Source organism: Patiria miniata, unplaced genomic scaffold (genome assembly GCF_015706575.1).
Source record: "Patiria miniata isolate m_02_andy unplaced genomic scaffold, ASM1570657v1 HiC_scaffold_14, whole genome shotgun sequence".
NCBI lineage: Eukaryota > Metazoa > Echinodermata > Asteroidea > Valvatida > Asterinidae > Patiria > Patiria miniata.
The window spans coordinates 4083104-4101272 of record NW_024037052.1 but is presented as its reverse complement, the minus strand read 5'-3'; the positions used below and the strand labels follow the sequence as shown (position 1 = coordinate 4101272).

General features: G+C 40.0%; 1 protein-coding gene across 2 annotated transcripts; it reads right to left on the bottom strand.

Moving 5' to 3' along the window:
• Positions 1-280: 280 nt before the first annotated feature.
• Positions 281-17374, bottom strand: LOC119721921 (mitochondrial tRNA-specific 2-thiouridylase 1-like). 2 transcript variants are annotated; one of them, XM_038191874.1, is made up of 10 exons: positions 17031-17374; positions 15076-15241; positions 13275-13468; positions 10927-11099; positions 8793-8846; positions 7797-7863; positions 5280-5380; positions 3664-3805; positions 1906-1988; positions 281-578 (listed from the first exon to the last, which is right to left on the bottom strand). In XM_038191874.1, exons 1-10 carry the CDS (start codon positions 17116-17118, stop codon positions 435-437), a joined length of 1212 nt encoding a protein of 403 aa, XP_038047802.1. In that variant the 5' UTR covers positions 17119-17374; the 3' UTR covers positions 281-434. The 2 variants fall into 2 exon arrangements, with proteins under 2 accessions (XP_038047802.1, XP_038047803.1); XM_038191875.1 differs by having other exon boundaries at positions 344-578; positions 10927-11096.
• Between the last annotated feature and the right edge of the window lie 795 nt (positions 17375-18169).

Below are 18169 nucleotides of genomic sequence, written 5' to 3'. Positions count from 1 at the left end.
ATTCAGCGCTCGAGACACGTTCTCACTGAGCCGATTGCAGCTACGCGATGTCGCGCACCAATCCGACAAATTATAGCAACCACGCGCGCGTGTGCGTCGTGTCAACTCTTGCGCGCCCTTCGCCGAATAAAAAAAAACGAACTACAAACGGAAATTTTCAACGGTGCTTCTTAAGACCCACCATTGGAAAGGCCTTCTTTCGTTGATTTCTTCAAAATGACAGCTTGCCAGAAAGAACAATTTCACAGGGAGTTTAGTCCCCTTACTATCTTTCAACCAGTATGTTTTTCAACAATAATTACGTCAGTTAGTTTTTGGATAGCTGCAAATGATGGACTCTGGCTTTAAAAGAGGGTTTCACAGCATGAAGAAGTATGTACTGTTCGTGCGTGGAGTCCATTGCTTAACAAGTTCAGATCCTCTACAATTGTTCGTCATGACTTCGAGTTGTGGGTCTTAACTGAAGCTCGGCCATCAACAGGTCTGTATTGTCTATTACGTAGCATGAACAGAGAAGGCCCAGGTTTCGTTATAACGGCTCCTCCTAAGCACTCATCACCGAGGTAGAACACAGCATACTGTCAACACAAGAAAGGAAAAAACAAATCTTCACTAATGGTGGGATTTAAATCCAGATATTTTTAAATTAGGTTTGAATTCCACTACTCGGTTTCAATTCTGGAAACTGGATATTAGAAACCAACTTTCAAAAAATGTAAACCTGCAATTTTTTTTGTGACGCAGACTATTAAAAGAAAACACTTGGAACGTCTCAAAATTTGCTTCATGGTCCCTGATTGTAACTGCATTCACTCGCTAGTGGCCTCTTGGTACATGTCCATAAGACTTTTAAGAGAGTTTCAACCCATTTGTTTTCAACATTTCAGCTGGTGTGTGTTTTTGTAAAGGTCCAGTGGTCGTGAATCCTGCAAATTAAATACCCAATTTGGCGCGTGTATGGCGCGTACTGGGCGATGTGGCGCAGAACGCAGCGGTGCCAGTGTAGTATGAAATTAGGACTATAAAATACAGACCATTTGTTAGTGCATGCCAAAGTAAGGATTGTTAACGTTCAGTCAATAGAAGGGTAAAAAGGACCAGAATTCATAGGACTCCAAATTTCATGCAACTCTGGAAAAGGGTTTATAGACCAGCCAGCCGATGTTTTATCAACCGTTTAAAGCCAGCCACGTGACGGGCTCTCGACCAATAGGAATGGTTAAACTGTCTTAGGTATTTATGAATACATTTTAGCACACATGACGTACACTTCATAAGGTTACTATAACGCTCATGCATGCCAGGGATCAGGACCAACCTCGTCCCCAGTGCTTACTTTATTTCCAACCGCATTTCCAATAGTAAACCCTGGATAGGAAACTTTCTTCCTGTATCCTGATTGGATACCGCAATTGGCTAGTAATGGATTTTTATCGTGTACTTGGTGTTATTATTCACAACGTGCAGTACGTGTTTTCGCGATCATTCGTTCACGCCTTCTCGAAAATACTAATTTCCTTTCCAATTTGCTCATGTTAATATGAAATATGATACTGCATGTTGTCTCGATAAGATCGTAGCAGTTTGATTTCAAAAATCGTGTTTTCGTAACTGACGCCGTGCTCGCGCTGCTACGAATTGACTCTGTTTTTACCCCAGACACCGCATACAAAAACAAACGCTAATGTGTAACGCATATCCAGGCACCAGACTGTTCCTCATTTGCATACGTGTTCAAAAATCTTGCACATGCAAATGATCCAATACCAGGGTGAGAGAGCAGGTAGTGGTGGGCGCGTACTGCTCGACACCCTGTAGACGAGGTTGGGATCAGGACCAGCTGCATTAGGGGAAACAAACTCCGAGTCATGTCTTGCACCCAGACTACCACAGTGTTAAACTGACCTGTCCTGGAGTAATGGCCCTGAGTGGCTGACTCAACGACACAATGACAGATCCCATACTGCTCATTGTTAGCGTGCAGGGTACTACAGAGAAAAAAAAACAATAGAAAAATACATCATTTTTCAAGCAGAAAAGTACAACGGCAATGCGTGTCATTGGTAACAAGTTCACAACATTTTCAATTTCAAAATTGGATGGCAATTTACTCATTGTCCATGTTGATCATGTCATATTTGTACATGTCATTGTATTGTTCTGTGTGTTTAACTTTTTATTTTACTATTTTAATTGTACGTGATTTAACATTAGTTTATATTTCTATACTGTGTTTTAATTCATGAATTTATATCAATTTTAATAGTTTTCATTGAAATGTTAAAAGAAATGCAATTCAGCCCCCAGCTGTGAGATCTCTTTTTAAATTGATATGAACTAAACCGCTGATAATAATAAAAAAGATAATAAGAATAATACTAACAATTACCGAGAATAGTATCTTAGGAAGACATACCCATAGGGCTGTGCACATTTTTCACACTTTCATGAATCTAACCCCAATTAATACCTTATTCTACCCCCACAAATTTTGGATCATTTATGTTTTGGACCATCAGCAATCGATCTAGCCTATCTGTAGCCCCATAAATGTGGCCAATTTACTGGACTACCTCTGTAAATAAAGGCCACACTTCCACCATGTACAAAAACATGTTGAACTTTGTCAAATTTTGAGTTTCACATTTAGGCTTAGTTTGTAGTTTATTATAAGATTTGAGGCTTTGTAGTTTATTGTTGCTTTAGAAGCATACTCACCCCATAGGCTAATCAGAAAGTGCTGCCTTTTTCAGATGTCTAATTTTCGTGAAATTTCATGTTGAAATTCATGCAAATGTGTGCAAACGAATCTGGAAATTTCGCGAAAAATAGACATCTGAAAAAGGCAGCACTTTCTGATTAGCCTATAAAGAGGGCGAGTATGCTTCTAAAGCAAAAATAAACTACAAACTAAGCCTAAATGTGAAAATCAAAATTTGACAAAGTTCGACATGTTTTTGTACATGGTGGAAGTGTGGCCATTATTTACGGAGGTAGTCCAGTAAATTGGCATTATTTATGGGGCTAGCCTATGGGCAACGGTAGAATTTTGCCTTTACATAGGAGCTGGGGCATTCAGGAGACCTTCATCTACCCGTACCTTGTCTCCTGAAGGTATGACTTATGACAAAAAATGTCTCCTTAAGTACAAAATAGTTGTTTTATACAAGAGACACTGTGCAATAGTCAAGTTGGTAATTTTGGACTGCATGCCTATTTGCTCTGTGCTTGACTTCCCCCATGCACGCTTGGTAAAAACATGTGGCAAACCTAGTAGCCCGCACAACACAAATGGTACAAATTGACCAATTAGAATTTGACTCTCACTCATAAATATGTATGATAATCCCAAGTCAAAGTGGTTCCAGATTATGGAATCAGGTCCCCGTAACAAACATTATATTAGTAACTTCTCAAACAATGAAAAAGAAAGGTTTTGAATGCCATCTCCGGGAAACTTTCAAAATGAAATCCGGGATACATGGAAAACTAAAATGGATTTCATGTTTATGTGCATTTATAATGCACTACAAATGACACTTGCGAAAGTTGCAGTTTACACCGAAAAGCTATAAAGCTCTTTAGACAACTTCGGTGATTACTTCAAGAGTGTACCCTTAAAGTCATGTTAGTCAGTTTTATTTCCGGAACCTCAGTGTGTACCTAGCGGATCCGTATTCTGGAAGCGAAAGTGGCAGTCCATCATTTGTTCCTGCAGGAGTTGCCTGGGCGCTTCCCGTATCCAGTGAACTGGACCTGTCAACATTGTCTCACAGTACAGAGCTGGGTGGTTGGTGTTTGGGACCTTCAGAAAATAATTGTAAAATTATTTCAATTCTAATGAAACAACCAGATAAAATGTACAGGCATTTTTTTAATCTTTTTTTTTTTTTGAGGTGAAACTTGAAAATAGCACGGGGAATGCATCCTTAAATTCATGATCACGAAAAATCTCAGAACACTATTCTAAGCAGTTGCAGATTACAAACTGCAAATTAACATGGAATAAAAATGCAGTAAGGCCCTGTCACACTGTTGCGAATAGAGCTAACGTGTGCCCGACGTTTTTGGAAATTTCGGTGTAGGTTTGTGTAAGTTGTCATTCGTTCATGACACGTTTGGCATAAGTTGTATTTGTTAGCGGTTCGTAGGGGTTTGCAAAGGTGCGCTGGGGTCTAGGACAAAATTTTGAACATGTTCAAAATTTTGAGAGAACGACAATGTAGTGATCAATAAACCATGTATACGTTGAGCATTCGCTGTGTGAACGTTTCGCGCATTGGGTGTAGGTTGCTTCTTTGCCAGCTGTTCAAATATATACGTCCAACCCAAGGATCTTTGTCATATAGCGAATGCCCAACACATACACATAGAGTTTGTCTAACGAATGTGACGACGGGGACTTGGAGAGCGTATTTATGGGTCAGTGGAGACACGTCACGTGACCGGTCGCAGCACGCTTGGCATACGTTGGCCATTCGTTGCGCACGTTCAGCATTCGTTGGATGGACACTATACATGTGCTGTCATTCGTTACTATGGACGCTAGTTATACGCTCAGCATTCTTTCTCATTTGTCTTATATGTCAGAAGTTTACTAAACAAACAGATTTTGGCCGAGCATTTGAACATATCTGGACTTTGCCAAATTTCCAGAAAAAAATTCTGTACGTTAGGCATGAGTTAGCTCTATTCACTATTATACAACACCTGAATAAATCCCCGTCATCTGATTGGTGGATCATTGATCACATGTTATTGAATTATTCGTCCCAACGCACGGCGCGCGCGCGGCACGCAGTGCACAGTGCAATGGAAGTTCCAAGGCACGGTGAACACACAATGTAGAACTTCCATTGCACAATGTCATCGCTGCTGGCGGTGGCGCTGTTGTAAATCGAGATTACTTGAATATGATGGTTCTCCACCCGTTGAACAGTTTGCATAAATTAAATATGATGAACTTCCTTGTCAAACTTTCAAACAGTTTTTTAACCTGAATAAATTGGCTATTAAAAGTCAACCAATCAGATGACAAGGATTTACAATGTATTCAGGTGTTATATAAAACAAATAATGAATATTTCACGTTCGTGCAATGGAAAGAATAATTTCATTCGGTGACAGATGAAATGTTCCATTCCACTCGGCCACCTCATGAAATTATTCCTACCATTGCACTCACAAACATTCATTATTTGTATACTATGTGACAGGTGCGTAAGGATCAATTGTACATAACTGTTTCATGTCAACAGTACAACAGCAAAGTCACTCACCACAATGACCTCATTCGAGGTGGGGTGTTTATCGACGACGTACCATTTCTCCTTCATTCCGCTTATTTTTGCTTTCTGTCCAACAGTATAAATAAAATAACCTAAAAGACACAAAAACATGCAAAGGAATGACAAAAAGAATGCAAAGGAATAAAACTTGATGATGCTTAAATGTTTTTATTTTGTACCACACAAATACTTCCTGCACCCCCGACATATTCGGATTTCCATGAATGCTCGTTATTCTTTTGGGATTTTTTTGCTCCATGTTCCAAAAATTCAAACTCGAAACACGTACATAAAAAATATATTAAAACTACCAAGTCCTTAAAGGTAGGGTAGATCATTTGTCATTTGTGCATTTTTCCGTTTGAAGCAACAAAAGTGCTCAAAATCTAAAGACGATGCTTAACAACTAAGGCCAAGTTCGGGCAAGGACCATTAGTCGACTAGTGGTTGATTTGTGACGTACCTTTACGCCTGCGCACTGATAGCAACGTGCGAACGTCTCTAGTCAAACGCTGGTCAAAATGTCATCGCAAAACTTCTGGATCCTGGCTCCCTGCTAGCGTTATGAATGCCCGCGGCTATTGGTTACCAGTGATGCAACCAACACCAGTAGGCTGGTTCCAAATAGTCGACTAGCGTAGTCAACCACCGTCGACTAGACAGAGTTCGGGCAAACGTTAGTTAACCATTGGTCAACTATAGTCCTTGTGCGAACTTAGCCTAACCTGATGAAGTGCTGCATTCTCCAAAAAATCAATATTCTAGGATCTCTATTTCAATTCAAAAGTTGCTGAAGTATATTTTGAATTGCGCCCAAAATCAGCATCCTGAACACTTGTCAGCACTGAACCTACAAATAACAGCAACTGTGCACTTGTGTGTCGTGTCAACGCTTGCGCGCACCCATTCACGGATTCGCTCAATGACAGACCAACTACTAACGGAAATTTCCACAAATGCATCACTTGACTCATCTCTAGAAATGAGCTTCTGTTACTGTTTTCTTCAAAATGACAGCATGCCAGAAGGAATCATTTGACAGGGAGTTTTACAGTGTCATCTTTAAAGCTATAGTCCATCATTTGCAGCCATCCAAAAAGTAACTGGCGTAATTACTGTTGAAAAACAAACTTGGTTGAAAGATAGTAAGGGGACTAAACTCCCTGTGAAATTATTCTTTCTGGGAAGCTGTCATTTTGAAGTAATCAACGAAAGAAGGCATTTCCAACGGTGATTCTTAAGAAGCACCGTAGGAAAATTTAAATTAGTAGTTTGTTTTGTTATTCAGCGCAGCGTGCACAAGTATTGGAACGACGCACACGCGCGCGCGGTTGTTATAATTCGTCGGATCGGTGCGCGACGCCGCGTATAGCTGCAATTCAAAACAATTCAAAACATGATTCGGTAACTTTTGATTTGAAATTGAGATCTTAGAATGCTGTTTTTCTCGGAATGTACAGCTGAAGCTTAGCTGAAACTTCATCAAGTTAGTTGCTCAGTATCCTTCATTAGATTTTGAACTCTTTTGTTGCTTCAAACGAACAAAATGCACAAATTACAAATGATGGACTGTAGCTTTAAACCAAGTAACGTTTTTCAACAATAATTTAGTTCGTTACCTTTTGCCACTTGAAGCAGCCATTATTGCTGACAAAACATAGTATCGAATGCGCGTGCCACGCAACCATTAGGGCCCTGTTCACTGGTTAACAAACCATGAGTATTCTACTCTCCTGACTGAGTGAGAACCAGCAAATTTTTGTTCAAATGTCTGGATGAGGACAATATCAAAAATAACAATGTCCTCATCCGGGTACAATGTACTTGTACATTATATTGTAGTCATCCGGGTACTTTGTACAAAAGCATATAAAACACTGATTTATTTTTACCTCAGAAGTCTTGATATAAATAATTATACAACACCTGAATAAATCCCCGTCATCTGATTGGTGGATCGTTGATCACGTCATTGAATTATTCGTACCAACGCGCGGCGCGCGCGTGGCGCGCAGCGCACAGTGCAATGGAAGTACTATTGCACTGTGATTAGAAGTACCATTGCTCTGTCACTGCACATGTTGCCGAAGGTGGCACTGTTGTGTTTAAATTGGCAATAAAAGTTCTGAATTTATTGAACTGTTTAAGTTCTAAACTTATGGAAAAGTTTTAAATTGAGATATGAATATGATAGTTCTCAACCTGTTGAACAGTTTGCATACACATGTAAATTAAATATGATAACTCCGAACTTATCAAACTTGTAAACAATTTTTAACTTGAATAAATTGGCTATTAAAAGTCATCCAATCAGATGACGAGGATTTATTCAGTTGTTATATAAAACAAATAATGAATGTTTCACGTTCGTGCAATAGAAAGAATAATTTCATTCGGTGACAAATGAAATGTTCCATTCAACGAGGCGAAGCCTCACCTCATGAAATTATTCTTACCATTGCACTCACAAACATTCATTGTTTGTATAATATTTTTTTTTTATCTCACCTTCGTGTGTCCCAACCACCTTGTTGTCTTCCAGAGAAACAAAGTTACCCGGTGTGGGCTCGAGATACTGATAAAAACAATCAATTGCAAAATAGCATTTAAGTGAATATTATATAACCAACATACAGATCCTTGTCATTTGATTGGTGGAACTCACATCACATGACATTTGTTATTACTCCCATTCAGTGTGAGCGTTCAGCGTTGCGCGTAGCGCGTATTGTTCCAAAGAGCCAGCGCTACAGAGTTGAATTCAAACATTTTCGTAATTACTCCCATTTCACTCTGAACCACTCAATATTTGTAAACTGTAACTTCATCATTTGCCAACAACTTGGCTTAATGTCTCAATGAGTTTCTGAAATCCCACATGTAAGTTAGATGTAAGTATCTAGCATCTGTGTGCATGTGAGAGCTGTTTAACCACTTCGCGCCAGCATTATTTTTGCCAAACAATTTTGATTTTGGCAAAAGGCAAAATTTTCCAGCCAACTTCTGATGTACAGCCAATCACCACAAATACTGATTCGCAAGAGTCATTTCAACAGTATTTGTACGATATTTCTTGCCGATACCTCATAATTTTAGGTTTCAATACTCGGGCAATTCACTGGAGCGTAAATTGAACAACAATATGCCGTGCACAACGACCGATTCAAGATCAACACACGGTCTGCCTCCACAGACTTCACAGACTTTGTGTTTATGTACAAAGGACACGAGGGATTAGCATGTTTAGATGTCACCCGGAGGCGAGTCCAGGCAATCTTGACGTCTTAACCCGTCAGCCGTGCCTGTGTATAAAAACAGCCAGTGCATGTCATCACGTCCCCCAACGCCAACTGGTTTAATAACAAATCAAGGTATCACTTGCAAATTCTCAAGTATACAAACAGGATGAGTCAGAGATCATCATTGGCAAGTTTGTAGGCTACGGTTGTTTAATACCATGACAGTCAATACAAAATGGATACGTCAACATTGTAAACAGCATACCTCTTTGATGAAGGGCTTGAATTTCCTACTTCCAATGAAACAGATTCCCATACTCTGCACGAACAAAAAACAATACTGCTCATTAAAAAAAGAAAAACACTGCATTTGAACAGGGACAATAGTGATAAGGATTATAGGATGGACAATTTCACGAGAAAATGGACATGGCTCAAAAGTTGAATTTTTTTTATGAAATCTTAAAAACTGCAGGCATCCCAACTTCAAATGTGGTATCATATTAACCCTGCTATGCCCAGTGCAGTTGGCAGAGAATTATCAGACCTTTCAAAACATTTTAAATTTGCCTGACTAAAAGGGTTTTGAAAGGTGAAATAGTGCTGGAACTTTGAAACTTTTCGAAAGGTTTCGGAAGGTGAAGCAACTCTGTGGGCAAATTCAGTAAGTTGCCTTTCAATACCTTTCAAAAGGAATTGAAAGGTGTGGTAGTGCAGTAACAATAAATTCTGGAGGGTTTTAAAAGGTCCTGCATTTTTTCCCTCCAATTTGCCAAAACCCAGATTTTGAGGTGTTTAAAATGAATGGTCTAACTACAGGAGAGTTAAAGGGAATGAGACCTTTCAATTGAGTGGTGGCCCAGAGAGATGGAATAAGGTGAAGTGTATGTTTTGTTCAAAATGATGCTTTTTGGGGGCTAAAATAAAAAAAAAAATAATAATAATAATTTGGAAGGCTAATCATCCTGACTCGCAGCTAAGGAGGCGGGTACAACGTGGTCAAGCTGAAGGCATGTAAAGGCCCCTTTGGCAGCTGCTTTATGACCCATGTATGACCACGGAGCACAGCCGGAGATCAAAAGTGTTGGATTTGTTTTAGAGGGAGAAAAACCCTCGCGGCACAGAAGAGAATGAACGCACAACTCTACTCAAATATGGCCCGAGCCAGGAATCGAACCTGGGCCACAGTGGTGAGAGGCAAGCACTCTACACACTAGCCATCCATTATGGATTTTACAATGTACGGAAATGTATAGTCATTTTGGCACCTTAATTTTACTCGCAAAATGCAAGTTTGATTGTGAATTTTTTGTTTTTAAAGGGAAAATACAACATTTGCAAACATCAAAAAATAAAACTACCAAATCATTTTGAAATACCTTGCTGGCCTGTTAGTGAATGACAGTGTAAAGCATCCTGTAAAATCATGGCACCTGTTATTTTCAATAAAAGTGGTATTTTTGTATCAATTTCCAACGCTGGTCGGCCGACCAGCGTTGGAAAAAAACTGGCTTTTTTTCAAATACTGGCCCCAATTGACCATCGCACTTGTTTGCAATCGATTACACACCTATGAACGGGTACAAGCCAGCTAGACTGGTTCCCTGACCTTACAATTCCCCAATATATGTAAAGTGCTCTGTTTCTTCTTATATGGAGTCAGGGAACCAGACTACAGGAAAATGATTGTTTTTCTTGGTTTTTATAGCATTTTCGAACCCAAAACCTCAAAAAAGTCAGTGTAACTATATTTGCTATATATTTCCAACCCCCCAATTCCATCCATTTCTGAAAATTACAGCAAAAGCAAATGATGTATATTCCCTTTAAGGCTGAGAGAAAAGCTCATTATTCTTATCAGTAATGACTGTCCGCTGACTCAGCTGAGCTTCCGATTAAATTTGGTCTTTAGTTTAACCGGCAAGCCCTGGAATCTCATTTGCATGGTGTAACGATGGGCCTTTGTTATTCTAATTCTAATTTCTTTGCTAAATTTAATAAAAACATCACACGAGCGGGGATTGTGGCATTAACTTGGTCAGGCATTAGTACACATCGGTCGAGAAAGTTCACGAACTGCAGGCCCTTGGCAACGCCAGAATTCAGCATACATTCGCTGACAGTCAGCGAACTTTTTATTGATAAGAACCCTTTATGCAAAAGTGTTTTTTTACTTAAGTTTCTTATACGTGTGTGATTTGCATGTAACAAGAGTTATTTATAAGTTTCTTACACGTGTATGATTTAGGCCTACAGGTAACAAGAGTTAGGAATGTCTCCCGCTAGCTAGAGATTTTATAATTTGGAAGACCCCATCATATCGTAACATGAGTAACCACCAAATTACCAGGATGATACTCAACATATGACTCAATGTCACTCACAATCCCCAAACTCACCTCCTTCCGTTTGACAATCCGCTCCAGCCCCGCCCCCCTCGCAATCTCCCTGACAACACCCTTGGTCAAGTCACCAATCGGAAACAGCGTCCTCTGCAATGCATGCTGGGACATTTGCGAGAGGAAGAATGTCTGGTCTTTGGTGGAGTCCACCGCTTGTAGCAACTTTACTGCTTCATGTGATTACAAATGTGACAGAAAGAATCGATAATGTCGGTGAGTTTTGAGCCTTGAATCGAATTCTGACAAAGCCAATCAAAATGAGTCCCACACCTTGGCCCAATTTCATAGCGCTGCTTAACAGCTACCTTTGTGCTTACCGAGCCTCCATCTATTTCGTAGGGACCGTTAAGCAGTAAGCACAGCAAAAGCACGCTTAACAGCGGAAGACAACTTTGCTTAAATCAGTGATTTAACAATAGAAATCTCCATGCACGTGCAACTGTTTGTTAGCAAATTAAGGGCGTGATATAGTGCTTAATACAGCAGCATGATTTTCTGGTATCTAGTAAGCACAACTTCTCTGCTGACTGTTAAGCAGTGCTATGCAATTGGGCCCTTGTCTGAGCTACGTTTGGGCAATGGCCTTCTTTTTATAAATCTTTCACGATGGCAAACAGTAAGAACAGCCCACATTATACATGTATACCAATTACATCAGCATATCTAATAAAGGTAGGTTTAATCATTTGTCATTTGTGAATTTTTTTTGGTTTGAAGCAACAAAAGTGCTCAAAATCTAAAGACGGGTGCTTAACAACTAACCTAATGAAGGTTTAGTTCTGTGAATATATTCCGAGAAAACAACATTCTAGGATCTCGGGTTCAATTCAAAGTTGCCGAGTCATGTTTTGTCTTGCACCTGAAATCAGCGTCCGGGACACGTTCTCATTCAGCCGATTGTAGCTACACAATGTCACGCACTGAACTGACGACTCAGAGCAACTGTGCACGGTTCTATTGCGTCAATGCTTGCATGCACCTGGTCACAGATTCGCCGAATATTAAACGAACTACCAAAATAAAATGCCTTTATCTACGGAGCGGAAATTTACTTTTTTCACTGCAAGTGGAAATAATGTGAAAAAAATTGTCCTGAAGACTCAAGTCATCAAATTGCTATAATGCATACAAAATCCAGGGTTGTGAGTGACCACCGATAATAAAATAGCTGAAAATAGCTGAAAAAAGGTGTAAAAAAAGCTGAACTTTGGAAGTCTCCTACATATTTGTACACAGCAAGTGAGGGCAACAAGCTGAAATCCCCCCCCCCCCAAAAAAAGCTGAAATCAACTTTTAAAGCTGAGATTTCACAATTGTGAAACCTATATGTTGCCTCCCAGAACATAAACTGCTCTTGTACATCCTCCAATTCAATAGATTTACCAAAAGTGACATCCCTGTGTTTTGCGCACAGCTTTCCAATACATGTATCTGCCACTGAGCTGAAACTTCATCAGGTTAGGTTTTGAACATTCTTCTTTGGATATTGAGATATGGTGTTATCTAACTATAATTCCGGAAATCTCTGTCTGTCTGTCTGTGTGTCTGTCTGTATTTCGATTATCTCAAGAACCGGGCACCGTATGAAGTTGAAAATCGGTGGGTGTATTGCTCGGGACCACAGAATATGCAGTGCCAAGTTTGAAGTGGTTTGGACGAGCGGTTCTTGAAAAAGCTGCAAAAAAAGCAGCATTTTCTGAGGCAAACGTGGCAGTGTATACATGTAGCTTAGAAATAGAACATAACACCAAACACTGCCGTTCTTTTCAATTGTTTACGTCATGTACATGTAAAGCTAAAAAGCGTGCGTGCTAAATAATGACACAACCATAGGACGCAACACCACGCGTGCGTATGGCGCCACTGAGTTGTGTGATGTCACAATTGTGTGCAAAGAGCTAGCTGACCTTGGGGGCTATTCCATTTTCAACAATGGTCACTTCACTGTGGGGGGGGGGGGTTATTCCATTACCAACAATGGAATAAACAATAGCACAGTTTTTTTCTACGTTTTCTTACTATAATTCCGTCCACATTAAAAAATGTGCGTTCAACCTGTGAGTGTACATGTACGTAAGCGTTCAACCTGTGAAAAAAACACCATTGAATCGCGTGCGCTGTTTGCACAAGAAGTTCTCAAAAACGCTGCAAGCAATACCAGCGGCCAAGCAATTTGCCCTTCCCGAATATGCACATTTTAGACGGGCACTGCACTAGTTATTGGAAATGAGCAAAACACATGAAAAGCAAATGATCCTACGCGTACATGTACATGTACAGTATAATATTATGCCTTCAATGATGGTCAAATCGAGACAATTCTTATAGGAAACAGCATCAATTACGTTGTGGCTTGGACTGCCAGTCACGATCCAGTATCGTCTCTCCGACATCGGTCCTTGCGTAGTGGCCGGTGGCCAAAGCATCAGCACCGAGTACGTCACGGCTGTGGCGCAACAGCCGATCAAACTTGATGTGCTTGTTGCACAGGATGTCTGGGTTGGGTGTAATGCCTCCCTGGTACTGCTTCAGCAATTCACTGCATCCAAATGATCCAAAAATTGTTCTTTAGGCCAAAAAACAAAAGTCTCCGGTTTCTGGTATGCGCGCGCATCGCCGTAGCCATGCGCGTCGGAAAAATGAGAAAGTTTTTTTTTCAATGAAAGAAGATGTCTCAAAACCGCCAAACTCACTGGTTTGACTGGAATCCTGCTGCTGCACAATTTTAACGGGTTTTTAGATGGGGTTATGATCGAGAATAAGCTTTATGTGGCCTCTCTGGTCTCCCATAGTATTTGCACTAAGTTTAGTCGGGCACCATTTGCAGTCATCAGCCGACATTTGAAGCAAAAAAAACAGGTAAAAAAAAAAAAAAAGCCGCGTCGCCGCACCACTTTTTGGGCAAGCTCCATACCAGAAACCGGAGACTTTTTTTTTTTGGCCTTAATGTTGAAAATACTTTCAGGTGCACTTTTATCCGAATATCACCAAAATTAAGTTTTTACAGCCATTTCGCAAAGGTCTTGGTCACTCAATATCCAAATAATGTTTTTTATGGAGGAAAAACATTGAAAATCCCATTTTCGCTGGCATGACACTGCAGCAATTTTTAGCAGTGAAAAAAGCCAGCGGAATTTTCAGCAAAAATGTCAATATAAGACAACATAAAAAGCTGTGTTGAGCATAAATTATGATTCCAACATAAAAATATTGAAGGGATCAATACTTGAGACCAAGGTATATCTTGGGGATGTACAAATTATTTCAAAAAGAGAAAATTGCAAAGGAATAAGAAAAATCCAAGACAAAATCGTAGTTCACTTCTTGTTGACTGTTACGTAGATCGTTGGTTGAGAAATCCACCAGAAACTGTCACATTGGGTACCACACAGCATATTTTAAGTCTTTTGATCTTCATAATATTCTGATTCCTTGCGTTCCTTCATCCATTCTGTAATTTATTAGATGGTGTCCAAATATCAGTGACTCGGATTGACTCGAGCATAAATTTGACTCGACTCAATCACACATTGTGACTCGACTCAACTTCACTCAACCTTCTGGATCTAATGACTCGACTTGACTCAAGTCACTCCCTTAACCCTGCGCAGCGTTTACAAAAAAACTTTGCAACAACTCGTCACCTGCTGCCTTTGGGCAGCAGGTACTTTCCCGCACTACGCAAGACCCTATTCATAGCAATACAACAAAAAGCTACGTGCCAGACAGTGTCCAGACAGTTGCCAGACAGTGCGCTGGAAAGATAATTGACTTGCGGCTGTGGTATGCAGTTATGAAGGGAGATGACTGTGTCAAGTTACAGGTCTTTGTTGATGTTTCAATGAGACTTGGCAGGAGGCCTGGTCGAAAGTTTGTTGACACGGCCTGGGTGCAGCCCTGGCTGCAAAATTGATTAAACTAGCTGATTTGGCAAGGGTTGAATGAGGATTAGATGGACATGATAGGAGGTGAACGTTATTGGCCCTGAATTTTTTTTTTATTCAAAACATTTGGTTACCTGGGGCCCAAAGGGCAGCAGGTCACTCTGCGCAGGGTTAAAATGAATTGACTCGATTCACAAAATTCAGTGACTCTGTTACAACTCTGTTTGACAGGTACATTTAACAATGTAGTCAGGGATCATACCTGAAGACATCATGCCAATATTCCTTGACAAAGTTGACCTGATGGAAGGGGATCTGCAGTTTCTGGCAAACATACTGGGCATCTTCCTCATCCTGATCTGCTGTACAGACTCCCGTCTCATCCAATGCATCCCAGTTGCGCATGAAGAGCCCCGTCACTCTGTATCCTAGGGCAAACGGCAAAGATTACATAGCTTTACACAGAGTCCGTGTACTGCCCAAAACTGCCCTGCTTTTCACTCCCACATGTACTGCCCTAGTCCGAAAATTTGGGACTCTCAATACTGTCTATGAGAGTCCCAAAACTTAAGGTATTGAAAACATGCAAAACAAGAAAATAGACTGGCACCTAAAACAACCAGTCCAACACAACTTCAGTATTGCATCAATCAACCATGCCAAAAGAGTTTAAGAAACATGTGGCATGAAGCGGGAACTAGTCTCAATTTACTACTCATTTCTCCATAGTCAAGCCACCAGACTATTGACACTGAATGAAGAGGTCAGTCTTTTCAAATAGTTGGACCATGGTTGAACATATGTACCAGTCTAGTATTTAGCCCCATTTTGAAATCAGTTGACTTCCCTCTCATGTGTAAAATATTGAAGAAATGTCTCCTTTAAAAATTGAATTTGGTTTGCAAACTTGGTTGGTGAAATACTGAGGAAATTGTTTTTGCCCCAGTGGAATTTTTTGAGAAATTTGCTGGCTAAACTGTGAGTAAAGTGGGCCTGACTTAGTTTTGCACGTTTCAGAGCACTCGAGAGCCCTGTCTGGTACTGCCCTACACATTCTGCCCCAAAACTACCATTATGGCATGTATGGATTCTTCAAGGAACACGTATAAACTGCATTCACCCCGATCGCTACGTCCCGTGGCCATGGGCGTCGCCAGGATTTTTTCTAGAGGGGGGCAAACAAAATTTTGCCAAAAAATGCTTGTATTTCTCAACACATTTTCGATTTATCAGTTTTAGAGGGGAGCAGGGACATTTTGCCCCCCCCCCCCCCCCCCCCCCCAACTCATGAAATTTACACCACTTTGTCTTCGCGCCTCTTTTTCTTTTTCTTTTTTTCTTTTCTTTTTCTTCCTTTTTTTTTTTTTTTTTTTTTTTTTGCTTTTCCAGGGGGGGGGGGCAAGTGCCCCCCCTTGCCCCCCCCTCGCGACGCCCATGCCCGTGGCTTTTGTTACAGCAGTCAACACTCTGGTTCCCTGACCTACTTTGTAATGTATTCAATGTCAAGATCTTTGGCAGTTGGAACAATTGCATGGTTCTCAGACTTTATTCTTTTAAAAATAAATCCTCTAAAGCCACGGATTAGGCCTACTAAGAAAAAATATCAAATATAGGCCAACTTATCAGAGAAGAATTTGATTAAAAACATGAAAGTAAAGAACACCATTGGCTTTGGAAGACTCCAAAGTTCCCTAAAATCATAAACCATGTAATCCCCATTTTAAAACAAGTCCATTTTTTTATCTTAAAAATGCATCACAATTGCCAAATTTGGTACCATCAGACATGTCAGAAAGCCACATTTATTTTCTATCCAAATCTTACAATAAAAACTACATAAACCGAACTCTCGCGCGAACAACGAATAAAAACGAGAACACGGATCAAGTGTTGAAAAAAATAAAATGGCCACTTCCACGAAAAAAATTCTGTCGCAAAATAGAATTTCACCGATCAAATTTTCCTTCAAATTGCACGTAAATTGCATCAAAATGAATAGCATCAATTAAACAAGCAAGTTTTCCTCTTCATTTTGGTGAGTTTTCTGTGACTTTCAGGCAGTAGGCTATTTATACTAGAAATCAAGGATTTAAAAAGACAATTTTAGTGTGGTGTCTGATATAACATTAACATTGTATAAAGGCAAAAAATGGCCCTACCGCTGCACTCGCTAGCGCAGCTCCTTATGCTCGGACTAGCCACTTTATCTATACTTACCTTTGCTTTTCAACAGCAAAGCAGCAACACTACTGTCAACACCACCAGATATTGCACATACTATGTGTTTAAAACGAGCTATAGGCATACTTAATATCTTACATTTCAGTTAATTTGAAAAACACTAATAACACTCCCGATCCCGTAATACACATGCTTTGAGCGCATACATATAATTAAGGTTATTGTGGAAGTTGTGTTTATATATCAACGTTCAACGTGTTTCAATGTCGATTGGTGGCGCTATGCATACCGACCGCGGCCGCGGTGGTGTGCGCCATGGTGTGCGCCCATTGAGCGATTTTCAAATTATATGTGCGATGTTTTTGACGATATATACATGTATGTGCGATGTTTTCAAGTATGTTCGATTTTTTGCATTAAATGTGCGATGTTTTTCGATACAATTGTGTGTGTTGTTTTACAATATATTTGCGATATTCTCAAATATGTGAGCAATGTTTTATACACATATGTTTGACATTTCGAGCTCATTCGATGTTTCATCGGTATGTTTGCATTCGATCTTTTGCAATATGCATTTGATGTTTCCCTTTTCATTCGATGTTTCGTTAAGAGTCAAAGTCTGGTTACTAGACCGCGAAAGTCTGACTTTTTTGCCTAAAGTCAATGTATGAGACGTCAGGGGATCGCGTAAAGTGATTAGAGCCAGACCTAAACGGTAAAAACCGGAATTGTGGGTAATTCTTTAAGCATACGCAATGCGTTCATACCCCAGCTGTGCCTGTACTACCCCTAGTGTTATGTGCATCATCTATGCATTGAGGAGTGCATGACACATGGTCTGAGCTCTAAGGCCGAGGTGCACCTGTCCCGTTTAATGATCCAGTTACCTGATAATTTGTTTGAAAAATTCCAGATATAAACTTGGGCAAAATTAGATGTTTATGAAAAAAATCAAATTGTAAGGGGTTAACCTTGCATTTTTTAAGCAAAATCGGGGAAAATCAGATGTTTCTGGAAAATTGCAGATTGTATGGGGTTAGATGTTTATGAAACATTTCAAATTGTAAGGGGTGAACATTGCATATTTTATCGAAATTGGGCAAAATCAGATGTTTCCGAAAAATTTCAGATGTAAGGGATTATCCTTGCTTTTTTATTGAAATTTGGCAAAG